Below are 25,922 nucleotides of genomic sequence, written 5' to 3' on the forward strand. Positions count from 1 at the left end.
TTCATGTCAATTCCTCCTTATATTTTCTTTTTTAAGTTTTCCTGAAAAGTGGCAAAAGTAACAACACATACAAACTTTTTTTCTCCCCATTTTGTGTGGTTGCTGTTAGGGATCATAAGACAAATTAATTTCATATTTAGAATAACACGCATTATATAATTTCTAAGAAAAAAATATTTATTTATATGAATATCATTTATCTTATAGTTAGAAAAGAAATTAACGGGTTTAAGGGATATTTTGTTAGTTTTATTATTTTATTATTTATTTTGAAATAATTAATCCAGTATTACTGTTTCATCATCTGGTATGAATAATTTATTATTGTATATAACTGATCACATGATTACAAGGTAGATAATTTAGATAGTCAATCAATTGATCGACTAAGATTCTTCAACATTCTAATATTTGAATTCTTTTTTGTTTAAATTCAAAAAAATTGAGCTCCAGACTCATATATGCCGTTCTTAATATGATATAACCAGTCAATATCATATTAAAACTTAAAATATCATTAAAGAATGTAATAAAGATGGACTAGAAATTTCAGTTTCAGATAGAAAGCACTAAAGATTTTGCGATCCAAGCTATTTAAATTGGTTTGGTCATTGATATTTGAATCCTCAACAAATACTCCATAACGAAATGAAGACAAAAAACTTTTTGCATTATTATTATTGTAAATGTAATAAAGAACCAAAATGAGGTAAGCAGAATTCTTTTTGACCTTATAGGCTAAACAAATGGAGTATTTTAATCTAATTAATCAACAAATTTGAAATAATATTGTGTTCATATCGAGCTTCATGTGCCTAATAATTTAATCATATTTGTTTTAACAGGACCAATGCATTTCAGGCAAAGTGTCCAAGTCATGTGCCTTATGCACTGTGTGTGGACAGCTATCCCCATCGAGACAACTATATATATTTAATAATATAAAGACTCCCATCGAGTAAACTATTTTATAACCAACACACATTATTAATAAAATAAAGCTTATGATGCACTAAAGATAGTATAGAAAGATATTGTATTTGCGAATTGTTATCAAACATAAATTTCTTCTTAACTAAAATGAAGATATAAATATATATTTGATATGTTTTTTTGAAACCTAAAACAAGAAGTAAATGTGATCTTAGAGCATTGATAATCTCAGAGTTTACGAATGGAAAAAGATATGAGTAGTGATTTGAGATGATTAATAAAGAACTTGCAACTCCTTGATTAATACTAAATTAAATATAATAATTGATTACTTCTCTCTAATATAAATATAATCGTTTGTCCTAAAAATTAATTAAACTAAGCCATCTCTTGACTAAACTATAGTCTAATAATTCTAGAAACACATTAAGAATTTAATTTGAAGTGCATGTTTATAAGATTGAAAAATTCAACAATATCACTTTTTTACAAAAGCGGCTCTAAGCATCCAAGATATCCTATTAGGGTGAGCTAAAACATTATATAACATTAAGGTAAGTGTAGCAAAATTTTCTCTCAAGTTAAGCTCATTTTTTTTTTTTTAGAAAACTCTAAATTATGATTTGACACGTGTATTTTAGGTTATAATCTATTTAACAAAGCCATAATATATGAACATATCATTTAACTTGGTCTCAACTGATATTTATGTTCTTTAATTTTGATCGTGTATAAGTGGAATAAGTAGACAAAAAAGACTTTTAAGTTATCTTCCTTGTTTCCTTCCATGTATCTTTTATCCAAATTAAAGCCTTTCTTTTGGGTCTCTTGTTTAACAAAGTTGCTATTTTTAGTAATGAAATGCTTGGCGTCATTCTTTGAAATTTTCATCTATGCTAAAGGCATTGTCAGAGATCAAAGCCATGGCAGAACAATTTCAAATTTGATTTCTATGTTTTTGTCTTTGTCCATTAATCCAATACCACCGTTGCACTATCATAATGTCACCGATAATAAAAGTGACAAAATTAGCTATGAAATTATAACCCGTTCAAATTTAGATTGATTATTGATCCGTCCATTTTAATCTAACTCATTCCAGTTCATCAAAGTTTGGTCTAATAATTAGACCAAATTGATTTATGAGAAAACTTAATTTTTTTTAATTTTTTTTTTTAATGATCTGGCCACAAGGACCATTTTATTGGAATGTTTAGTTTTCAACACATGAGTTATATTGTCAATTCTTATTTATGCTCATTAAATAAATGCTTGATGGTAAATTGATTCTATATTTGCGTGCCAACCTCTTCGCATGAATTTCGAACTAGGCACCTCAACTTGGATATGATGATGAGTTCAAATTCCACCAAAATACACCTCCCTTCAACTTATAATCACTAGAATCTTTTATAGTGAATAAGTTGAGAATTTAATTAAAATATCTTTCGTTCTCACAACTCTCTTTCACGACTCCAATCTTACTATGATATTTCTCACACGTCTCATCCTTCCGTACTTCAACACACAATTCAGGGTCCCATAGAACTTATAAATTTCCATGGTAAATCACATAGGTCAATTTTATATCTAACACATAAAATAAGTTAAGTAGATTTTTTTTAAAAATGATCAATAAATTACAATTAGTATTTGAATTTTAATACGAGGAGTTAAATAATGCTTAATGAAAGAAATTATATGCGTATCTTATGGTATAATCATACCGATCGATGATTTGTTCAACTTTAATCTGACATTGTATATATAAATTTTATACTTATAAAAGTCAATAACTTAATCTTTATGTATAAAATAAGCTCTATACACTAAATAATCAAACTTTATTTATAAATAGATGACATACATAAGAATACATGAACTATTTAAATATTTACTAAAACTAAATAAATAAATATTATTGTCATTGTCAAGCTAACATTGGATGTTGCTTTGATTTATACAGACAATACTATCTAGTACATAATAAACTCGCTAGATATCTAGTCATGTCGAGATAAATCATTTGTATATAAATCAATTCTCTTTATGATTATCGTGTTTACCTTAGCATTATATTGGATGACAATAGCTTAATTGTTATGTTTTTTAAACTGTTGGGAGGATTATTTCATCTAATTCATGTTTCTTATAAGCGTAAAACATGCATTTTGTACATTTCAGATTGGCATACAATATCAAAGACACTTAAAACTTATAGTATTTTGTTTAAAATGAGGTGTCTAGCTCATTACCCACGTTAATTAAAAGACTAGTATATACAAAATCTCATAAGTATAAATATTGATCGATTTATATATTAAAATTTTACTTAATAAAATTGGCAATATAACTTCAAACAACAACATCATCTCATGTATTATTTGATTCTTGTTCATGGTGCAACGATATGAAAATTAAAGTAAAGCCAATTCATATGAGAGTTGACATAAGAGAAAGATTTGTAGAGTAGTAAGTGCACATTGCGACCTATCTATTTCTCATTTTTTGTGTTGCTTATCTCAAGCTTTGATACACTTGAAAAGACAACATCCCATTGTTGTTTTTCCATCTCAGAAATCATGTCGCCATCAATAGAAGGTTTCCAAGTATCTTCATTACTGTCCGTCAGAGTCCAGCACACACTCTCTGGTGGATTCGCAGAATCAAAGAAAAAAGAAGTTCCATCTTCTTCCTTATTTTTGGCTTTTGGGGTCTCAGAATCTCCCTTCTTACGCTTGGTACCCGTTTTCAAGAAATCAAGCACAGCAATTTTGGATCGAAATCTTTTTCCAGAGAGTGGTTCATAATAGTAATGGTCAGTTAGTCCAGCAGTAGCACCACCCATACGAACTACTGATTTGAACTTCCAATCCTCCGGCAACCAGCTCGGCCTCTCCTGAACCGTTTCACCTGCCACTGCCACTGCCGGCTCCATCTGTGGGATGGATGAATCTTCCTCACTCATTGTATATATCAAGAAACTGTGCTATTTGAATATTTGGTGTACATGATAATACTTGAAGGGTTCTTATTTATAGTAGAGTTTCATATGAATAAAATAAATCTGGTCAATGCAATTTATTATTTTTCCATTTTTGCTTTAGTATTTAATTTGTCCTTATTGTTTAGAATAGACAAGAATGAATCTGGTCCATTCAATTGAATTTCTTACTACTTTCATTTTATTTTATAATTTTTCTTTTTGAATTATGGAGTTTTTTTTAAAGAAAAATCTTAATTAAAGTGATCTGGTCAATGCAATTTACTTTCTATTCATATGAATTATAGATTTTTTAAAGAAAATTCTTAATTAAAGTGATCTGGTCAATGCAATTTACTTTTTATTCATAAGTAAATATATGAATTATAGATTTTTTAATTAAAATGATCTGGCCAATGCAATTTACTTTCTATTCATTATCAATCAAGTAAATATATACTCTACATAATTTATTGTTATTGTTTATATAGTAATTTGATCACTTTGAATGGAATTTTCTTATTAAATGTATTTTACTTTGTAATTTTTCTTCTCTTCTTCTAGAATCATAAATTATTATTTTAAAAAAAGAAAAAAAACCTAAAAAAGTCTTTCAGAGATTACAAACATTGTTATTAAAAAATAAATTATTTTCTTTGCATTATTAAGTAAAACAGGCTAGGGTAGGGTATGCAAAAATCGAACCGAAAAAGTGTTATTGGGTTATCGGGTTAATGGATTTTTAATGATTTTATATAAAAAAAATAATTGGGTTATTGGGTAAACCGATAACCCATTAAGACTTGTAATTTACTACTTTTATTTGTACATAAATAATATATATAATTAATCTCAATACGTTACTAGTTACTGTCTTTGTCCTTTAGCCTTCAATTTACACATCACAGTGACTTTGAGTTCACAACTTCACATTATACAAAACGTGAAAATATAAAATAAGAACCCTATTCCTCTTAATTTTGCGTTGTGTTACATTTGTATGGTTCTTTTCATGTTTGTTAATATTATTTCTATTTTATGAGCATTTGTTAAGTTACATTATTGTGTTTTTGCGTCAAATTTATTAGAGAAGTCATATATTTATTTTACAAGTATTTTCTTATTGGTTAAACCGAAAAGCGAACCGTTAAGGACCAAAACCGATAAAAAAGATATTATTGGTTTAACGTATTCAAAAATTGAAAACTGATAATTCATAAAACCAAATCGAACTGAGCGATGCACACCCCTAAATTTGGCAATACATATACAACGTATTTTATTCATTATTATTTAGAATATACAAATTATTTTGGTCACTTTGACTGATTTTGTTACTAATTTCATTTTTTATATTTTAATGTTCACTTGTCTTAGAATAAAATAATTATAAGAAAATGTAACCGTAAAGAGATCAAATGATATTTACTAGAAAGAACTTATTTTCTTTTGATTATTAAGTAAAGTTATTAATAATTATATATTATTAATGCACTCTATTTAACATTATTCTTATACATTATATTAAAATATTTAGAAATGTAAATATTGGTCGAATAATTTTGTATAAAATTCAATAAATACCACAACTCACTTTTATAGGTTGTTTGAAAGAATAAAAGAATTTAATTAACATTAACGGTCATTATATAGATTAATTATTTTTAGTACATCACGAATATTGTTTTGGATATTATTTGCCCTTAGTTTCTTATCATAGTTGAGTTTTTCTTTTAGGAAAAGGAAAATACAAAGTCTCCATATTTGGCTAATCATTTTTCTCATAGGAAAAATGTTTACGACTCCTAGGAGTTTTTTTTTTAATTTACAAAAAGGGAAAAAAGACAAATATACCTCTGAACTATTGTAAGTGGTATGCATATATCCTCCGTCATAATTTTGGGACATTGATGTCCCTATCGTAAAAAAATTAGAGCATATATACCCTTTATACTAACGGACATACACGTGTCATAATCTCATTCACTGATCCAACATTTATTAAATATCGAATCGATAGATAAGATTGCGCCACGTGTCCTATTTTGTATTCCATTAGAGTGAAAGACATATATGCTCTAATTTTTGGACGACAGATACACAAATATTCCAAAAGTATAACGGATTATATCTACATATTTCAATCATTCGTAGGAGGTATATTTATCCTTTTTCCCTTAAAAAAAAGCAAAAACGGAAAGAAAAAACCATAAATAACCGTTGAGAGATCACGCGCCTTGATTACTAGACCATGTCTAAGTGAGACAAAAATACAGAGGGACCCACCTTATCTCACCAAACGCGTGGACACGCGCAGTTTCTCTGAATTCATTCATTTTCAAAACAATTTTTTTTCTTCTGACATGACCCCAAAGTTAATTCCAATTCACGATATCAAATCAATATATCGCGATAAATTAGATGAGTAAATTAAATGCCGCCGAAAACCGAAAGAGTACCATTCTCATAAAATAGCACACGTAACCCACGACGAAAATCGTAATTCAACTCGAATATTCAACTGCATTTGAATTCCCCATTTCAAATCCGCAAGTCCAGTCACATCCTACTTATCAATAAGGAAAGCCCACTGTCTTGATAAGCATGCTTGATTATCACAACCAACTTATCAACGTAAATGATAAGTTAATTAGCTTATCACTGATAGGTCAGTATAAAAAAGATAGGCTACTGCTAAACGCATCGAAGATAGCGAGACCAAGTCCTCCCCCACCCACCTCATTTTCCATCTTCTTTACTCTTCTCTTTCCCCCACTACAAATAGACCCATCCCTTCCCTTTTCTCTCTTTCTCTCTCTATATACCTATTCTCTTTCTCTCTCTCTCTCTCTCTAAATATATATAATTTCTCTTTCTTCTTCGGCAGCCTTTGGAAATCAAGCACTGATTTATTAATTGTTTATGTGAGAGAGGAGGAGCTGAAACCCTAGAAATCGTAGCGCGTGTGGATATCTAGGGCTTGGATCTGTGGAGTTCTGGAATCGGAGATTGTTGGATTTGGGGGTTTTGAAGAGAGTTGGAAAAAATGTCTTCTCTTAGCAGAGAATTGGTGTTCCTCATACTCCAGTTTCTAGAAGAGGAGAAATTTAAGGAGTCCGTTCACAAGTATGGTTTATTTTTTTTATTTTTTTTTGTGTTTATTTCTCTCTCACACACATATCTATGTGTTGATTTTTTTTTCTTTCTTTTTTTGGATTTTATTGTCATGTTATTTGTGAGTGGTTTACTATTTTTACTTGGTTGTTGAAAGTGAAAAACTTTTTATTTCTTGAAGGTGAAAAAACTAAAGAAATAAGTTATGTGTTTAGTTTTGGGGCTGTTCTGGTAATTTATCTAAAAAGGGAATGAAAAAGCACTTGATGTAGCTGTTTCTACTGTGCTTTTTATATAGTTTGTCTTTTTTTTTATATATTTTTTTTGTTTTGGTTTTTTTAATTTTTGTAAATTCTGGTGCAGAGTTAATGAGATACATTTAATGTGCCTTAAGTGATAGTACTAGTAATCTGTAAGGAAAAAATGACCATTTTTTAATTGTTTTTTGTTATTTATTTAGTGCTTCTATGAATGTGAAGTCATTAAAAGATGTTGGTTTAAAGTTTGTAAAAAGATTGATTTGAAAAATGAAAACTTTCTGGCACCATTATATCTTTCCTGTTTATTAAGTGTTTGATTTAGTTGACATCAATTTATCAGCTTGTGAGGAATGAAAACTTTGCTAAGTATCAAGTGCAATTGAGTGTGTCCAATGTTTTCTTTTCTGTTTATTGTTGACATCAATTATCAGTGTGTGGGGAATGAAAACTTTGATGGAGTAGTATCAAGTGTAAGCGAGGGTGTTTTGAATCTCTCGCTCTATTTTTCTGTTGACATCAATTTTTCCAGTGTGGGGGGAATGAAAACTTTTCTACTGTTTAAGTATATTATTTCCTTCTTATTGTTAATTTATAGATGTAAGAATAGAATTTAGAGTTCCCCTGCATTCAAGCAACTGTCTCTGTTTATATGAATTTCTGTGCTTGAAAATGTCTAACCTCTGCAAAAAAATGTGTCATTTTGTTTGCAGGCTAGAGCAAGAATCAGGATTTTTCTTCAATATGAAGTACTTTGAGGAGAAAGTACATGCAGGTGAATGGGACGAAGTTGAGAAGTACTTGTCCGGATTTACCAAAGTTGATGACAACAGATATTCAATGAAAATCTTTTTTGAGATAAGAAAGCAGAAATATCTTGAAGCTCTTGATAAGTATGTCCACACTGTTACTTTACAATGCCATTCATTCATATCTGCAGTAGGCTCTGATTTGAACTTTTTTTTTTCTTCTGTGTGGCATGTTGTTATTTCAGGCAAGACAAGGCAAAGGCAGTTGAGATTCTTGTGAGTGATTTGAAAGTGTTCTCTACATTCAATGAGGACCTTTACAAAGAGATCACTCAGCTCTTGACACTTACCAATTTCAGGTAGTTTTTTGCTCATGTTATGTGAAATGAATATCCATGCATAGCCACGTTTAAAGAAGAAATCACTTTTGCATTGTTAGGGGACATACAATTAGACAATGAGAGAGAATTAACCAGAACAGCTTCTTGAAGTTAAAGGAAGAGACTAAATGCACAATGGTTTCTGTTTGCTCCCTCTGCTTCCTTTAGGAATACTAATAAATGAACTGTAGTTGCAATAATTCGCCTCATAATATAGTACTGAGGAGATAAAGTTGTAATATATGAGGTGATTTACTTATTGGTCTTGCAGGGATTCATTTTTTTGGTCGCGTTTTTCTTTCTCTCTGTTGTTTGTGAACCAAATAGGAAATAAATTTGGACTAATTTTTTTAGATGGAGGGAGGCAAAATGCAGAATTTGGTATTATCTGCATGGTTTGCATGGTTAGCAGTAGATTGCCTGAGATCTAAGGCTTCTATAAGTTACATATTTCGAATTATTGAGTTGCTGGAATTTCTTTTTGAGCCAATGGGTTATCTGTGAATGAGAATTCTGCGCTGAATGCTTGTTGAATGACTATTTCAGTTTGTGCAGTTTTTCTTTTTTCCATGCTTGATATTTATCTTTCCTGAAATGTGATTTAACAGTTCAATGTAAGTCAAGTAATGGCCTTCTGAATTACTTTGGCTATTTGGTTTCAGAGAGAACGAGCAGCTTTCGAAGTATGGTGACACCAAGACAGCGCGTAGCATAATGTTGATAGAGCTGAAGAAGTTGATTGAAGCAAATCCTCTTTTCCGTGAAAAGCTCGTCTTCCCGACTCTGAGATCTTCAAGATTGCGTACATTAATCAATCAAAGGTGAAGAATCTCTCTGTTACTAATCTGTCAAGAAGGATAGTATCAGTTCTTATATTTGTTGCCCATTTCTTTATTTTCTTTACGTCCACAGAAAAAGAAGATATTTTAGTGCTGACTGCTCGGTTAATGTACTGGCATTTGTGAACTTTGTATTGGCTCTATTGGCTTTACAGCTCCTTTCCTCGACAGAGGAATGAGTCATGCTAATTTTGTGCATTTTTGAGTCAACAAACATGCATGTGGGATGTCATTGGTCTTGACTTTCACTTCTCTTTGTTTCCTGTTAACAAGAAAATTGTCAATTACCTTGTTACTTTTTTGGCTTTCGAGTTCCTTGATTCTGAAGTGCAATGAGTGGAAGTGAGTGCCAGTTCATAAAATGGTCTGTTTTCCTATAACTTGACTTAGTTCATAGATTGCAAGATAACCTAGATGTGCTGTCTTCTCACATGTGTACTTCTTGTGATTTAATACCTTTGATGCATTTGTCTAAAGATTAACTGTATACTTAGAATTGAACATGATGCTGTTTATGTTGGAAGTTGAACTTGGAATCATGTCTTTTGATTTGATCTTTCACTTTGGCATTTTCTGCAGTCTCAACTGGCAGCACCAGCTTTGCAAGAACCCAAGGCCAAACCCTGACATTAAGACTCTGTTCACAGATCATACATGCACTCCTCCAAATGGGGCTGTTGCACCTACACCCGTTAATCTTCCTCCTGCAGCGATTGCAAAACCTGCCGCTTTTACAGCACTTGGTGCACATGGGGTATGATTCTTTGTGGTTACTCTAGTTATGATACTTTTGGTGATTTGACTTATTTATTACTTAATGACCAGTGACCACGTCGTTGCTTGTCTCACTCGGTCAAATCATGTATTTTAATTTGTTGCTTGTAGCCCTTTCCACCCGCAGCAGCAGCAGCTGCAAATGCTAATGCTTTAGCAGGTTGGATGGCAAACGCCGCTGCTTCTTCATCTGTCCAAGCTGCTGTTGTGACAGCATCATCCCTGCCTGTTCCACCAAATCAAGGTGAGTTTTAATTAGTTTTCTTCGAATGAATAGGGGCCTGACTTCTGATGGTGGATACCATCGATTATGCTTCAAACATTTGTTAAAACTTAAAAAGAACAACTCATATTTTGAGAGGTCAAAGAAATCCATGAACTTACTGTGTAATTATATTGGCAAATTTCTCAATATTTATTCTAGAATGCATGTAAAATATTCTGGTAAAGAAGCACCAAATAAGTAGGCTGGAAGAAAGAATACTAACTCTTGTTTTCACCTACTTTATAAAAACAGAGAATAGTAGCTCTTGTTTACTTGAGGATCAAAATGCCTCATCAATAATCTGATACCATAAAATAGGGTCCAAAATTGATGTGTTTGATAACAAGATTGCTCGCCTTCTGAATAAAAAGCTCTAGATCTTGCAAGTTATAACTTTGAATACTTTGGGTTAGTTGGCTTGGTCATGGAGCAGTCAAGCAGACAATTGACACCATTATGAGTATTTGGTCCAGAGATGATATTCTCCACTTCTATTGACTATGTTTCTCTCTTGAACAGTTTCAATTTTGAAGCGCCCCCTCACCCCTCCAGCTACATTAGGTATGCTTGACTATCAGAGTGCTGATCATGAGCAATTAATGAAACGTTTACGACCTGCACAGTCTGTTGAGGAGGTATTGCGGAAGATGAATCTTTCTGAAATGATACATTTTCTTTTTCTTTCCTCCTGCAGAATTTACCCTCAAATTATTATCATTTCAGATCATATCAAATTCATGAAATGTGTTTTATCTTTCTTCCCTTTCAGGTTACGTATCCTACAGTTCGTCAGCAGTCTTCTTGGTCCCTTGATGACTTACCAAGGACTGTAGCTTTTACTTTACCTCAAGGATCCTCAGTCACTAGCATGGACTTTCATCCTTCTCATCATACATATCTGCTTGGTATATTACTGTTTAAGATCTTCTGTCCATGTATCCTATTGTTGCTGTGTCCTCGTGCCTATTCCGCTTGGACCAGCAGTGATAGAAGAGTCATAGCTGTTAAGATATCTTCTTCCTCTTAACTTTATGGAGTGTGCTGAACAGTTGGATCCACCAATGGTGAAATAACACTCTGGGAAGTAGCAACACGAGAGAAGTTGGTTGCGAAGGCATTTAAAATATGGGATGTTCAAGCGTGTACTCATACATTTCAGGTTAATCAATACTAAATTCTTATAAATTAATTCTCTGGAAGTGAAAGCAAACATTCAATTTTAGATTTTTAATTTGTTTCTTCAATATGGTTGCCTTTTTATCTGGCATATAGTTGTAAGTTCAAATAAAGTCTTCAGTTGTATAATTTGAGAGTTTAGTCTCTTCACAAATATGTAGTTCTGTGGGTGAGTATCTGGTTTGATGTTTTTAAGATTTCTCAAATGTCAGTATAGTACACTGTTTTTCTCTCCTGACAATTGAGAGTTTCCACAGGCTTCTGCTTCCAAAGATGCACCATTTTCTGTAAGCCGTGTTGCATGGAGTCCAGATGGGACCTTCGTTGGTGTGTGCCTTTCTTTAATTTTGTTATTATACACGTTCTTGTGGATGTTCATGACTGTACTTTGTGTTGCAGGAGTTGCATTCTCTAAGCATTTGGTCCATCTGTATGCCACTGTTGGAACAAATGATTTGCGCCAGCATTTGGAGGTAAATTTTTCTGTTTTATCTTTCTTTTTCTTTTGACAAGTTGAACCATATGTTGTGGCGAACTTAAAAGCTATAATTCTAACTCAATCTTACCTGCATCCTTGTGATTTAAGATGGATGCCCATGCTGGGAGTGTTAATGACTTAGCATTTGCTTATCCAAACAAGCAGTTATGTATAGTAACATGTGGAGATGATAAGTTGATAAAGGTAACATCTGAAGTGTCATTATTTCAGTTTGAACCGCAAACTTTTTTACGAAAATGCTGAATGAAATATTTGAAACAGGTGTGGGATATAACAGGAAGAAAGCTGTTTAATTTTGAAGGACATGAAGCTCCTGTATATTCCATATGCCCTCATCAGAAGGAGAGCATTCAGGTATTTCCAAATATGGAAGAACTTGCATTTGTTGCTTGTCATTGCTTCAGGATTGATTAACACTTCACTAACCCCCTCTGCTGGTAGTTGGAAAGTTTTCAAAATGTAGGTGCAGAGTTCTGCTTACTGTTGCTAGTGCTAGGAAACATTCATTAACTATTACAAAATAGGGTAAAAACTAACTATCTTTTATTGCTATTGCTAGGGAACATAACTTGGCATTATTCTTACTTTCTACTGTGTCATTAAAACTGGTTGTTTGTGACTAGGAAGCGGTTTTGTTTTATTACTCGGTTATCACCATCATGCAACTTTTGACATTCTATCTAGATTCATCCTTCTAGGAAATAGTATAAATAGTTATTGTTGGTGGAAACTGGGAAAAACTTAATTGGGTTTCGGTTGATCACGTTGTAATAATTTCCAAGAAAGTTCAGGGAGGACATATTCTTCGTCTGAAAACCAGACGACTTGTGTGATTCTGCATGAATATATCCAATCATTGGCTTCTATGCAAATTGATCCATGAGATTAGTCAAATGTAAATTATCTTAGTGCTGATGGTCCACTGTACCATCTGAGAAGGTATTGCCTATCTCAATTGGAGGCAGTGTCTATATGAGGTGTGGGTGCACTTTCTGTACCTAGGTGCATTTGGAGATTCTGTCATGATTTGTACGTTTGTTGATGATTCTGAAAATGTAGATAACATATTAGCCTTTTGTTTTATGTTTAGACAGAAATGCTTTGTACTCAATGCAACTCTATTGAGAATGGACAGACGTTAAGGCATTATTGATGCATTTTCAGGTGTTTACCTGCCTTGTAATGGTGTTTGCCACTCTCGAATAACATCTTGTTTTGTATTCTGTATGCAGTTCATTTTTTCTACTGCTATAGATGGGAAAATAAAAGCTTGGCTGTATGACAATATGGGATCTCGAGTTGACTATGATGCTCCTGGTCATTGGTGTACCACCATGCTTTATAGTGCTGACGGAACTAGGTAGGGTTGCAGGAGAATCCATTATTTACTGTATGTTGGTCTTTACGAGTATTCTGCCTCCACTGACTCTTATTAACTCTTTGATGTTAATTTTTCATGCTTATAGATTGTTCTCTTGTGGAACTGGTAAAGAAGGTGATTCTTTTCTTGTGGAATGGAATGAAAGTGAAGGAGCCATAAAGAGGACTTATTCTGGGTTTAGAAAGAAATCAGCTGGTGTTGTGCAGTTTGACACTACTCAAAATCACTTCTTGGCTGTGGGTGAAGATAGCCAGATAAAATTTTGGGACATGGACAATATAAACATTCTTACAACTATAGATGCTGATGGTGGTCTCCCGGTCAGTGCTTATGTCAGTTCTATTGTTATCATTTGAGCAACCATTCTCACGATACACCAAAAAAGAAAAGGAATTGAAAAAAAAAGAAAAGGAAAATGAAAATTACTAAACAAATTGGAACTTTCTGTATATTCTGAAGATGGCTTTAATTGTGGTGGTTGTTGCAGAGTCTTCCACGCTTGAGATTCAACAAGGAGGGGAATCTTCTTGCTGTTACTACAGCTGACAATGGGATTAAGATACTGGGAAACGCTGCTGGTATGAGATCCTTGAGAACAGTTGAGGCCCCGCCTTTTGAAGCACTAAGATCACCCATTGAAGCAGCTGCTATTAAGGTATTGATGGTTGTTTGCTTCTCCCACTTATTCTGAGCGTAGTTTTATTATGTTCAAAGTAAAAAAGATCTCCTTGTGTTCTTTTTAGCAGGGTTCTGGCTCTTCTGTTCCAAATGCTACTCCTGTCAATTGTAAAGTTGAAAGGAGCTCTCCTATCAGGCCGTCTCCTATCCTTGTATGTAATATTTCAATTTTTTTCTTTCTCAGTTTAATCTTCCGCAATCTGTTAAATAAGCTCATACTTAAGCTTCAAACGTCATCTGTTTTTCAGTTTAGTGAATTTATCCTCTTATATTATTTTACTTCCTTGCAGAATGGAGTTGATTCTGTGCCCAGAAGCATGGAGAAACCAAGAATATTGGAGGAAGTTTCAGATAAGGCCAAACCCTGGCAGTTAACTGAAATTTTAGACCAAGCTCAATGCAGGCTGGTTACCATGCCTGAGAGTTCAGATTCGAATAATAAGGTGCGTTATCTAATTTGTGTGAACTTATTCTGTATTTTGTGATTCACATGTAACTAGATCATTTAAATAGCACTTCTGTTTAGGTTGCAAGGCTTCTTTATACAAATTCTGGTGTTGGTATCCTGGCACTTGGTTCGAATGGTACTCAAAAGCTGTGGAAGTGGACGCGCAATGAACAAAATCCAAGTGGCAAGGTAAAACATTAACTGATAACTGTCTTAGCTACATATTTATTTTCAAAAATGTTATACAAACTAACTTTTGGAATGTCTTGTGTCTTTAAAGGCCACTGCTAATGTTGTTCCACAATATTGGCAACCGAACAGTGGTCTTCTTATGACCAACGATATCGTAGGTATTAATTTGGAAGAGGCTGTTCCTTGCATTGCTCTCTCAAAGAATGACTCTTATGTAATGTCAGCTGCTGGTGGAAAAGTGTCACTATTCAATATGATGACGTTTAAGGTAAATCTATAGAAGAGGGTCCTGTTCTTTTATCTTACTATTTGAGTGGTTTGATTTGGGAATATGATAATAACTGAGATGTATAGGTAATGACAACATTTATGCCACCTCCGCCGGCTTCAACTTTCTTAGCATTCCATCCTCAAGATAACAATATTATCGCCATTGGCATGGAGGACTCAACAATCCACATTTACAATGTTAGGGTTGATGAGGTAATTTATACAACTATTTCTATATTCAATGACATCTGTGAGTTGGTTAATTGACCCATTTTTTATGTTTGCTGCATTTGATCCATAGGTAAAATCCAAGTTAAAAGGCCATCAGAAGCGCATTACTGGTCTTGCTTTCTCCACCAACCTCAACATATTGGTTTCATCAGGTGCTGATGCTCAGGTAAGTCGCTGTTCTTTTTCTTTTATATATTCCTTCTGATGCCTTGTGTTATTTCTTTTGAACCGTGAAAGGATAAAGGAACAGATATAGAACCTACATTTTATTCAATTAGCTTTCTGCTAAAGGAGGGATGCAACACGAAAACTTCCCAATTAGCTTTCTCTTACTGGCCACAACCTTCAGTTTTTTTGTTTTTTAGGTGGGGGGGTGAGGGAGGGTGTCTATTGCTTTGTTACTTCTTATTTCATATGAGGTGTAGCAGTCTTAATTGAAATGTGATTGTGAACATCATGATAAGTTGTCAATCTATAGAATTTGTACAATTATTGCCCCCCTTTGGAACTTGATAATGAACAGATGTATGGCCTGAAGCCTGGAATTGACTGCACCTGCCAATTATGTTTCTGTATTTTGTTTTCATTTATGACAGCATGTGCACATCTTCTAGTGCTTTGACATGCTATAGATACCTTATTTCTTTATGTATGGAATTTGACCATTGCAGGTCTGTTTATGGAGCATTGATTCATGGGACAAGAGGAAATCAGTTCCCATTCAACTGCCTGCTGGTAAAGCACCTAGTGGTGACACTCGAGTACAATTTCATGCGGACCAAGTCCGCCTGCTAGTATCCCATGAAACACAGTTGGCAATTTATGATGCATCAAAGATGGAAAGAATTCGCCAGGTAAAACAAATCCCTAATCTCAAATTATGGACATGTAAAAGTTTGTTTTCTTATTGATTCTGTTTCTTGCAGTGGGTCCCTCAAGATGCACTTTCTGCACCAATAACCTATGCGGCTTACTCTTGCAACAGTCAACTAGTTTATGCTTCCTTTTCTGATGGCAACATTGGGGTATTTGATGCCGATACCCTAAGACTCAGATGTCGTGTTGCTCCCTCGGCTTATTTGTCCCAGGCAGTGTTGACTGGGTAAGAACAGATATAACATCAGTCTTTTGAATCTGTCTTTTATTCACTTCTGCAAATCCAGTTTTTTTTTGTCATTCAGCTAACATGTTAAAATGTGTTATCGTGCACTTTGTAAGATGTTGATTCATGTACTAATTTTACTTGTTCCAATCTCATTATCTTGTGATGTTCTTTGTGCTAAAAGAGTCGTGGCTAATGCACGTGTCGTATGTCTCAGGAGTCAATCTGTGTATCCGCTAGTAGTTGCAGCACATCCACAGGAACCCAGCCAATTTGCAGTTGGGTTGACAGATGGAACTGTTAAAGTGATTGAACCACTGGAATCCGATGGGAAGTGGGGCGTAAGTCCACCTATTGATAACGGGATGTTAAATGGCAGGGTGGCCTCCTCTTCGAACGCTAACAACCATGTTGCCGACCAAGTTCAAAGATGAAACATATTGTATTCTATCAGTGACATTCTTTTTGTGTATCTTATCAGTATAGGTTTTAGTCCACATCTCTTTATGATGGCACACCTCTTACTCTTTTAGAGAGATTCCTAAACTTTGTTATATGTTTTTTTTCTTCATTTTTATCATTTTTTTTCTCCATAGTTAAAATAGTAGGGGATGTTCTCCGTTCGGCCATTGGCTTTTGGTTGAAGGTCCTGAATGTCACAGGAAATAGCTCAGTTTAAAGGATCAGTTAATGGATGTCAATACTCTACACACTCTCTCTCTCTCCCAGTAGTTCAGTGTTTCTTTTTTAATGATATATTCCTTGTCCTGTATTTGCCATTGCATTGTAGATTTCGATTTTATACTAATAGCTTTTGTAATAAGGTTTCTTTTATTTGGTCATCCGTATGGTAATTTTGAAATTTTAGCACTTGCTGTATCAAATCTCATCATTTTTATGGTGGTCCATTAATGGTAATTCTCGTGTCTCTTAGATGCATTTTGTATTCGATTACTCAATAATTATGAGTGACCATTTGAGATATTATCCCTTAATTACTACTACTGTAACACAATTAATGGAGGTATCCAGCTTAAAATTATATTGCCGCATCATAACTGTTGTGTTGGAACAGAATTACCTGGATGTTTTAGTAAATGGAATGTTATTTACATGTTCTTTCTCTTGTTCGTTTTGTTTATTATTTTATGTTTTCTTTTTCTTGGTCATTTGAAGAACAAGCAGCTCTCTGGCATTTCAAATAAATGATGTGTCAAATATCTAGGACCAAGTAAAACTTTGAGATGAAGCTTTGATAGTACATTTGCTATTTTTCTAAAAATAATTCGATCATGTCTAGTGTAATTTTACAAGTGTAGTTTGGGGAAAGTGGTATCTACACAACTTTGCCTTTACCTTGTGAAGGTGGTTGTTTCTAATAGACTTTCGGCTCAAGTATATAAAGCAAATACATTAGGGAAGAAACCTTCTGTTACATTAGCAGTATACAGGGAAGTATCAAGTTTGGCTTATAAATGAACAAGTTTATATTTCTCTAATGAGTGAATACCCTTTCTTAGAGTACTGTTCTAATATAGCTTTCATCCAACAAAACTAGTTCATCCATCTCATCATTTTAAAGGGTGGCTCTCACCTTGTATGGTAAGGTGTTACTCTCCATGAAGGTAGTTGATGATCTTTTCTTGTAGACTCTAATTTACTAAAATGTTAGCCATGCAATTTGCTTCTCTAAAGTTAAAAAAAAATGTACAAAGAATAAGGTTATCCTCCTTTTCCATTTTAATAATTTGATCCACTATGTGTGCAATTTGCCAAGGGGCAAAGGAGAGGGGGTTGATTGCCTTCACTATAATTTGTGAGTCAGCGTCAATGTGAACCACTTTTCACAAGACGTCTTACATGACAATTCGTGTGAGATATACACTTGAACGAATCTGTATTATGTTATATGCAGAAACAAAATGTGTGTTTACTTGTTCAACTTTATACAAGTTTAAATATTTATTTATGCACATCTATAATTGGATGATATTAAATGCCAACTGAGGTCAAGTGAAATGATACGTTTATGTTTATGCTTTGTTAATTTGAATGACTATTAATTGGAAACACTTTTTTTTTTTTTTTTTGTATACATATAAGTATTTATGCCCGCGTCGCGAGTCCAAGAGGCCCAATTATAAATAGTCCAATCTGTTAAGTACTATTTCATTTTCCATATATACTTGGGGCTTTCTCCCTAAATCGCAAAACCCGGTTAGGGTTTCAGAGATGGCGAATCGCACCGATCCATTGGCGAAGAGCATTAGGGGAACGAACCCACAAAACCTGGTGGAGAAAATCCTCAGGTCCAAAATATACCAAAACACTTACTGGAAAGAACAATGTTTCGGGTTGACAGCAGAAACACTAGTCGACAAAGCCATGGAACTTGATCACCTCGGTGGAACATTCGGCGGTAATCGGAAACCCTCACCATTTATTTGCCTTGTCATGAAGATGCTCCAAATCCAGCCTGAAAAAGATATCGTTGTGGAGTTCATCAAGAACGAAGATTATAAGTATGTTCGAGTTCTTGGGGCTTTCTATTTGCGTCTTACGGGTACGGATATTGATATATATCGATATCTCGAGCCTCTCTACAATGATTATCGAAAGCTGAGGCGTAAATTAGCTGATGGGCGTAAGTTTTCTTGGTTTCTTGATTTTATCTAATGACTTGATTAAAACTGTGATACGAGATCTAATTTTTCTTGTCTTTTCTTGTTTAGAGTATGCACTGACACATGTGGATGAGTATATAGATGAACTTCTTACAACAGATTACTCTTGTGATATTGCTTTGCCCCGCATCAAGAAAAGGTATTTGTCTATTTGAGTCCTTTGCCATTTTTATTTTATTTTATTTTAGTAGAATATAGGTACTTGGTGGATACTCTTTCGAATATATGCTCCCCTAAACGGACAGCCATAAAACTAAGCACAACATGATTAATTTACTAATATCAAATTGAGCCTGTGTGGGTTGAATGAGAATGCGGACTCTACTTTGTTCATGAGAGTGTGTAATTTGTTGTTGGTTTAATTGGCCCTCTACTTAAGCTTGCGCAGTGATGGATTATCTTGCTCAAAACATAAACTTCTGCTTCCAGGGCAAAGGCAAGCTGTTATGATTTTGTTTGTTTACATTTTGTAATGGATTATGTGTAATAGGTCTAAGCCAAGATTGTATTGGTTAAGTTTAACGGGTCAATGTGCTCAGGATGATAACACAGGAAAATGATTATTAGCCTAAAACACATGGTCTATATCACAATAATATTAATTGAAGAAAGAAAAAAGCCTTCCTTATTTGTCTTTTTTTTTTTTATAATTGAGAAATCCGTCTGTGACCCGCCCTTAATTGTCTATTTTGTCCGGTGTTTTTTTTTGCAATTTTTCCTTTTTGCGAGTGTTGGTGCTGTTAGATCTTAGTCTTAGCTGTTATTGCCTCCAAAATATTTTGCTGTGCATGTACTTCTAATTCTTTGTTTCTTCTATACTCTTTATGTGTGTGTTAATTTAATCTCCCACGTATCATGTGTTGCCACCAGATGGATATTGGAACAGAATAAACTGCTGGAACCTCGGAGAAGTGCGTTGGAAGATGACTTTGAAGAGGAAGAGGAGAAGGATGAGGATGAACAACTTGCCACTGGATTAGATGATGAGCATGAAAAGGTTGATTTTTGACGTGCTTAGTTTATAGTCAATTTCATTAATTTAAAGGCTTGTTTCTGGTTATTGATTTGCAATAATGCAGGATTATTACCGTGGGGGAAGTCCAGCTAGGGAGAGAGATCGGGATAGAAGACGAGATAGTCACAGACACAGGTAGATTTCAATCATCTGTTGTCTTTTCTTCGTTTATTAATGTGTTGAGGTTTGAATTCTTCATTTGCCTCACAACTCACTCTTGTGAAGTGGAAATGACATGGATGGGTCCTACAAACGCAAAGACTCCTATTATATAAGGAGTGTGCCCATCTCCAGTTGTTACTAGTACCCAATGTTTATTCCAGAGCATCTGCATCATTACATATGATTTTAATTACTTCGAAATCCTTAAGCAAAACTGTAGCTTGTCAAACTCCTGTTTTTGGGGACTCAGTTTGGGTGGTTTCCCTCAGGATTGAAGGTGACCATGACTTAGGTTAAGTGAAATTTTGTTTACACTTTATTGTAAGTTGATTACTGTTCGAGTGGAAGCTGATTGTTGAAGTAGCCAGAGATACTCTGGAATTATTACACAAAGCACACACTTCACATGCTTCAAGCCTCCAACCAATATGGCATTTTAGGCCTTTTGGTGACTAGCACAGCTTCCTATATTTAAAAAATTGTGATCTTGCCAGGTTTCTCTGCACTGACAGTGTGCAGTTGAGAAGTATGATAGATCATACATTTCTACTATCCAATTGTTTCAGTTGGCAGTAATGTGATTTGTTTGGCTATTTATTATGTTATATTAATTGTGTAGTAGGAGGCTCTTATATCGAATTACACTTTGTGATTTAACATTTTCTGCAGTGTAGTGGTAGTGTAATTAGAACATTCTTTTTTTGATTTACAACACAATCCAGCTTATGCCTTTTTCTTTGTTGTGGGGTTCTCTCTTTATTTTTTGATTTGAGCTTCTATGCCTTCTCTTTCAGGGATCGTGACTATGACAGAGATCGAGATTATGATAGAGACTATGACAGAGATCGTGATTATGATAGGGAACGTGGCAGACGTGACAGAGACCGAGATAGAGACAGGGACCGTCATCGCCTCAGGGATGATAAGGACTATGGTCGTGAGAGGGATCGAGAAAGGGATAGGGAACGTGATAGACGTGACCGTGGTCGACGCAGGAGTTATTCTAGGAGCAGAAGTAGAAGCAGAGACCGTAAAGATCGGGAGGATGACCGTCGTAAAAGGCATGCTCGCAGTAGTGCTAGTCCTGCCCGGGATGAACCTAAGAAGAAGAAGGAGAAAAAGGAGAAGAAAGAAAAGAAAGATGATGGAACAGATCATCCTGATCCAGAGATTGCAGAAGCCAACAGGCTTAGGGCATCGCTTGGATTAAAGCCTTTGAAGCTATGAACATGTACATCTGCGTTTGTAGTTTTCGATATGTTTGGTGATGTGTATCTTTTGCCCTTGTAGCACCTTTACTTTTCTTTTCACTCTTTTAGTGTACTAATAATCTACTACTTGAAACTGCAGTTTTGTGCTCTGCATTTTTACTGCTTGCAAATTCCTTGCACCTTGTTTTTCACTAGTATTATTAACTGATGCTAAAAAGTCGGTACAAATTTATGTCATTTGAGTTCTCTTTATGATTTTACATGTTTTTAGCTCCATAATCATGAAAACTTGGATGTTCATACTTGCTCACAGCTAATGATGCAGATCTGCAGTTAAATCCCCCTACAGTCTCAGAAAGCACACACTGGAGTGTAAAAGGAACTGGTAGACAATTGTATTCTCTACAGATGCCAATTACAATAAGGCATTGGCTTCACAAATGTACAGGACAAGCTGAAATACAGGGAGAAAGAGCTTACACTACCTAAAATGTGCAGAAATGAGCTTCACGCTATCAACTGCTAAATGGTTACATTTCTTGATATGGAAGTTCTGGTAACAGAATGCCATTCTGATCGTAGTGAAGGCTGCCAGATGCACTAAGTGGCCGACATTTTCCTCCCATGAGTATCCTTTTCTTGCATAATTCCAGTTCAACTTTCTCTTGTTCTTCCTCATCCTCATGTTTGCACTCTCTCTCCTGTTTCACTACTCTCTTGTGTATGGCTTTCACTCTTCTACTGATGCAGTAACAAGCTTTCTGCCTCTTGATTGATGCCCAGTTAAAGGTTTTCGACATTTCCTGAGTCTCTGCATTAGTAACAGCACCATAGTCTGCACCTTCAAAGTCTGTTCCAGGATCTGCTTTGTTGGTCTTCCAGTTGGTGAAGCAAAATCCAAACCTCTTTCTGAACCTGAACTCGAACAGCCCTGAGAGATTTCGGGGTAAAATCCGTGGTTGCTTTCTACTGCCAGTTGATGTTTCTGAATTCTGTTCTTCATTCACGTTTAATGGCTTCCTCTTTGTGTCTAAGATCCTCAGTATCTTCTTGAATGAACATGACTTACTCAGTGTTAGCCGTTCCACTGAATTTTCGACCATAGTCTTAAACATGTTGTCTTTCTTCCCGGAGACAATCAGTTGATCTCGTTCTTCCATGCATTCATCCAAACCATCAGCATCATCACCATGCCTGTCATTTTTAAAGCTTGAAGAGTCCCTTTGCAACGGTTTCTTGTTGCGAGAAGCATTACAGAAAATTGAACCAAGTCCTGCAGGTTTAGTCCATTTGATCTTCTTCTTTTTCCCCTTGACACCCTTTTCAGTTTTTTGCATAGGGTTGTTGACAACAAGCAACTTGGGTAATCTCACTCTCACCTTTTGTTGCATGGACATGGCAAAGCCATTGATTTGTGAATACCTTAGGAGGGAGCTAGGATTTTTCAATCTTCCAGTACTATGAAAACTTGCCTTGTCCATTTTAACTTTGTTTGAAGAATTTTGCTTTCCTCTTGGCAAACACAATATCCCAATATTTACTAGTTTTTCTTTTCTCTTCATTGTTATTGTTGCTCATACCTTTTTTGTTTTTCAATGGACGTGGGTAGTGGCAAGGTCTGCGTACACTCTACCCTCCCCCGACCCCCCCTATTGCGGTTTTACTGGGTTGTTGTTGTTGTTGTAATGGACGTGGGTAGGGGCAAGGGCTGCGTACACTCTACCCTCCCCCGACCCCCCCTATTGCGGTTTTACTGGGTTGTTGTTGTTGTTGTTGTAATGGACGTGGGTAGTGGCAAGGTCTGCGTACACTCTGCCCTCCCCAGACCCCACCTAGTGGGATTTTACTGGGTTGTTGTTGTTGTTGTAATGGACGTGGGTAGTGGCAAGGTCTGCGTACACTCTGCCCTCCCCAGACCCCACCTAGTGGGATTTTACTGGGTTGTTGTTGTTTTTGTTGTAATGGACGTGGGTAGAGGCAAGGTCTGCGTACACTCTACCCTCCCCAGACCCCACCTAGTGGGATTTTACTGGGTTGTTGTTGTTGTTGTAATGGACGTGGGTAGTGGCAAGGTCTGCGTACACTCTACCCTCCCCAGACCCCACCTAGTGGGATTTTACTGGGTTGTTGTTGTTGTTGTTGTAATGGACGTGGGTAGTGGCCCTATTCATATGCTTAACATTTCTGTTGCTTTTTTCCAAGAATGCCCTCAATTATATCTTTTTATACAAGGTTATGTTAGTAAAATTATTATAGCATGTAAAGGGTAATTAATTAAGGGATAAAGTTGGTTACATGTTTTCTCATCAAACTCACCTGAACGTGATTGCTTATTTTTTCACGACATTAGAAAATAACCTCTACTCCCATTTTCTTTCCAACTGTTGAATTGCTGTTTCAGTCTTCAAGGGGTAGTTAAACAAATAACATCTGATTTCACAATTATCCAAAGAAGAGTCCACAACTTTACTTTGTTTAAAATATTTAAAAAAAAAAAAAACTTTACTTTGTTTTTGTCAAAAGTCTGTATGGAGCCATCTATAGCAACTACACATTTAAAATTATGGAGCCATCAATGATGTTATATATGTAATGCTTTTTGGCTTTTGAGAAATGGTTGTGTGATGTTCTTGGAAGATGACCATTCCATTAAAATAGGTTTAGGTATAAAGCTCAGCCAGCTCGAGTTCAATCGATTTTTACAATATCGAGGTTAGTTGAGTTCAATTAAACTTTATCAATAAATTATAATCGACACAAATTAAAGTTCAAATCAATGATTATTGACACGATTTGAATTTAAAGCTTATTAAAGTTGCCATGACTATCTACACTAAGTTAAAATATTCGTCTTTATTGGACAAAAAAGGCTTTTATTAATTTTTATACAAGAGTAGGAAAAGTCTAATTAGAGAAAATTGATATTCAAATTCATGCATTACTGAATTAAACCGAACGGACCATTTTTGAAAAAACAAAAAACTGGGGTGCAAACCCGACCCGTATTAGATTGTAATAGCGCTAAAACCCTCCTTGTCCCCTAATTTCCGTTCACTGCAAAATGAATTCAATGGCTGCTAAACTTGTCAAATTGTTGCGCTGTTCTCCAGCCGCCAGACCAGGTTCTTCCTTTGTAAAAAAATCAATTTCATTGTATTTATTATTTTCTTGTATTAGAGTTATTCTCTTAATTCTGGTTATATTGATTGAGGCATTTCAGTGAACAAATGGTGGGCATATTGTAAAAAAAAATGTTTTTTTTATGATTACGATTGTTTTATTGCATATTACAGTGATGGGTGTGCAAGGAACCTCTAGGTTGTGCTATTCAACTGGTACATATCATAGTGATGGTGATGAGCCTGCAAGTAATAATGAAGCTGTAGAAATTGATGATAGTGATTTTCTTCCCGAAAAACCTAATTTGCAGCTGCAAGGTGTGGACCCCAGAAAGGGTTGGAATTTTCGGGGTGTGCACAAGGTATATATATGTTCTTGTTTAAAGCCCTATAAGCATATTGAAGATTGAATCATACTTGTACAGGAAAGAATGATAAGAAGGCTAACAATATGTTTGTATCAGTTAATGTTAGTTTGTTGAGCAATTTTGGAGGCTGTTCTTTAAATATTTTAGTTTTATAATTATCTTATTTCACTGACCTTTGTCTCGCTCTCTTATCATTGTGAGTCTGCTAAATTGTTTCAACTGATTCCTTGTGTGGTATGAGGCTTGGGTGAAGCACAACCTTTTGGTAGAAGTTGTTGAGAACTTGGTTGAGAATGAAGCTATTTTAGTTAGAGATATTTTTAGGACCAGAATGATTGAATCTGTAAATTGATATGCGATTTCTGTTGGAGTCACACATCAGTTGGTTAAGGGGTACTTGGTCTCTCTTGGGCAATTCCTCCCTTCATGAGCTTGCTTTTGGTGCCCCATCCTAATTCATTATTTCCGATGTTGCTGCACCCCCACCCCCTCCCCAGTGTTATATTGTGCACACTCCAGATGTCCGTCCTAGGCGTGTGGGGGCGCTTGAGTCCCACGTAGGTGTGTTAAGTAGTACATGGTCTCTTTATATGGTCTTGGGAAATCCTCCCCTCAAGAGATAGCTTCGGGGTTGAGTTAGGCCCAAGACCCATTTCTTTATCAATTTCTGAACTAAGTTCTTTTTTGTGAGATCTCATAACTCCAAAACCATTTCCACATAAAGGAAGTTAGATCGTCTATTTTAATTTTTTAACCAAAAATGTCAAGGATGGTGGCATAATTCATCTTTTTAATTTTTTGTCTGTTTTGTTTTTGGGGGATAATTGGTAGACCAACTTAAAGACAGGATTTTGTTTTTGACAGGCTATTATATGTGGCAAAGTCGGGCAATCTCCTGTGCAGAAGATATTGAGAAATGGACGGAGTGTCACTATTTTCACAGTTGGAACAGGTGGCATGTTTGATCAGAGAATCCCACAAGACAAAGACTTGCCTAAACCTGGACAGTGGCATAGGATCGCAGTGCATAATGAAATGCTTGGGCAATACTCCGTTCAGCAACTTACCAAAAAGTAAGCACTCACCCCTCCC

At 35.1% G+C, this 25,922-nt stretch overlaps 4 protein-coding genes across 6 annotated transcripts in view; 3 read left to right on the forward strand and 1 right to left on the reverse strand.

Moving 5' to 3' along the window:
• Window positions 1-3,427: 3,427 nt before the first annotated feature.
• LOC107060103 (methyl-CpG-binding domain-containing protein 5-like) lies at window positions 3,428-3,901 on the reverse strand. Its single transcript, XM_015307487.1, has one exon. It carries the CDS (start codon window positions 3,899-3,901, stop codon window positions 3,428-3,430), a length of 474 nt encoding a protein of 157 aa, XP_015162973.1.
• A 2,753-nt stretch (window positions 3,902-6,654) lies between these two features.
• LOC102590171 (topless-related protein 3) lies at window positions 6,655-17,141 on the forward strand. 3 transcript variants are annotated; one of them, XM_006344646.2, is made up of 25 exons: window positions 6,656-7,042; window positions 8,001-8,180; window positions 8,282-8,395; window positions 9,079-9,237; window positions 9,835-10,009; window positions 10,141-10,273; window positions 10,814-10,929; window positions 11,064-11,199; window positions 11,344-11,453; window positions 11,728-11,797; window positions 11,870-11,943; window positions 12,057-12,152; window positions 12,231-12,323; window positions 13,202-13,329; window positions 13,436-13,670; window positions 13,838-14,005; window positions 14,094-14,180; window positions 14,319-14,471; window positions 14,555-14,665; window positions 14,757-14,936; window positions 15,023-15,151; window positions 15,240-15,335; window positions 15,841-16,023; window positions 16,096-16,271; window positions 16,489-17,141. In XM_006344646.2, exons 1-25 carry the CDS (start codon window positions 6,963-6,965, stop codon window positions 16,703-16,705), a joined length of 3,399 nt encoding a protein of 1,132 aa, XP_006344708.1. In that variant the 5' UTR covers window positions 6,656-6,962; the 3' UTR covers window positions 16,706-17,141. The 3 variants fall into 3 exon arrangements, with proteins under 3 accessions (XP_006344707.1, XP_006344708.1, XP_006344709.1); XM_006344647.2 differs by having other exon boundaries at window positions 14,097-14,180; XM_006344645.2 differs by having other exon boundaries at window positions 6,655-7,042; window positions 11,728-11,943; window positions 14,097-14,180.
• Window positions 17,142-18,441: 1,300 nt separating this feature from the next.
• Window positions 18,442-21,595, forward strand: LOC102590973 (pre-mRNA-splicing factor 38). Its single transcript, XM_006344648.1, has 5 exons — window positions 18,442-18,915; window positions 19,004-19,094; window positions 19,826-19,952; window positions 20,035-20,105; window positions 20,927-21,595. The coding sequence occupies exons 1-5, from the start codon at window positions 18,504-18,506 to the stop codon at window positions 21,357-21,359; spliced, it is 1,134 nt and encodes a 377-aa protein (XP_006344710.1). The 5' UTR covers window positions 18,442-18,503; the 3' UTR covers window positions 21,360-21,595.
• Window positions 21,596-24,269: 2,674 nt separating this feature from the next.
• Window positions 24,270-25,922, forward strand: part of LOC102591314 (single-stranded DNA-binding protein, mitochondrial) — a 4,469-nt gene continuing 2,816 nt past the window's right edge. Inside the window, exons 1-3 of the mRNA XM_006344649.2 lie at window positions 24,270-24,465; window positions 24,637-24,824; window positions 25,695-25,903. Of these exons, the coding sequence (XP_006344711.1) occupies window positions 24,405-24,465; window positions 24,637-24,824; window positions 25,695-25,903 (458 nt within the window). The 5' untranslated portion in view covers window positions 24,270-24,404. The remainder of the gene's footprint in view (window positions 24,466-24,636; window positions 24,825-25,694; window positions 25,904-25,922) is intronic.

This window comes from Solanum tuberosum, unplaced genomic scaffold, assembly GCF_000226075.1.
Source record: "Solanum tuberosum cultivar DM 1-3 516 R44 unplaced genomic scaffold, SolTub_3.0 scf00060, whole genome shotgun sequence".
Classification (NCBI taxonomy): domain Eukaryota; kingdom Viridiplantae; phylum Streptophyta; class Magnoliopsida; order Solanales; family Solanaceae; genus Solanum; species Solanum tuberosum.

Coding starts and splice junctions, on each gene's coding strand:
- LOC107060103 (XM_015307487.1), bottom strand. CDS start 3,901: ATGAGTGAGGAAGATTCATCCATCCCACAGATGGAGCCGGCAGTGGCA.
- LOC102590171 (XM_006344645.2), top strand. CDS start 6,963: ATGTCTTCTCTTAGCAGAGAATTGGTGTTCCTCATACTCCAGTTTCTA. Junction 12,153..12,230: donor GAGATGATAAGTTGATAAAG/GTAACATCTGAA, acceptor TATTTGAAACAG/GTGTGGGATATAACAGGAAG. Junction 15,336..15,840: donor CATCAGGTGCTGATGCTCAG/GTAAGTCGCTGT, acceptor TGACCATTGCAG/GTCTGTTTATGGAGCATTGA.
- LOC102590973 (XM_006344648.1), top strand. CDS start 18,504: ATGGCGAATCGCACCGATCCATTGGCGAAGAGCATTAGGGGAACGAAC. Junction 18,916..19,003: donor GCGTAAATTAGCTGATGGGC/GTAAGTTTTCTT, acceptor TTTCTTGTTTAG/AGTATGCACTGACACATGTG. Junction 19,953..20,034: donor TAGATGATGAGCATGAAAAG/GTTGATTTTTGA, acceptor GCAATAATGCAG/GATTATTACCGTGGGGGAAG.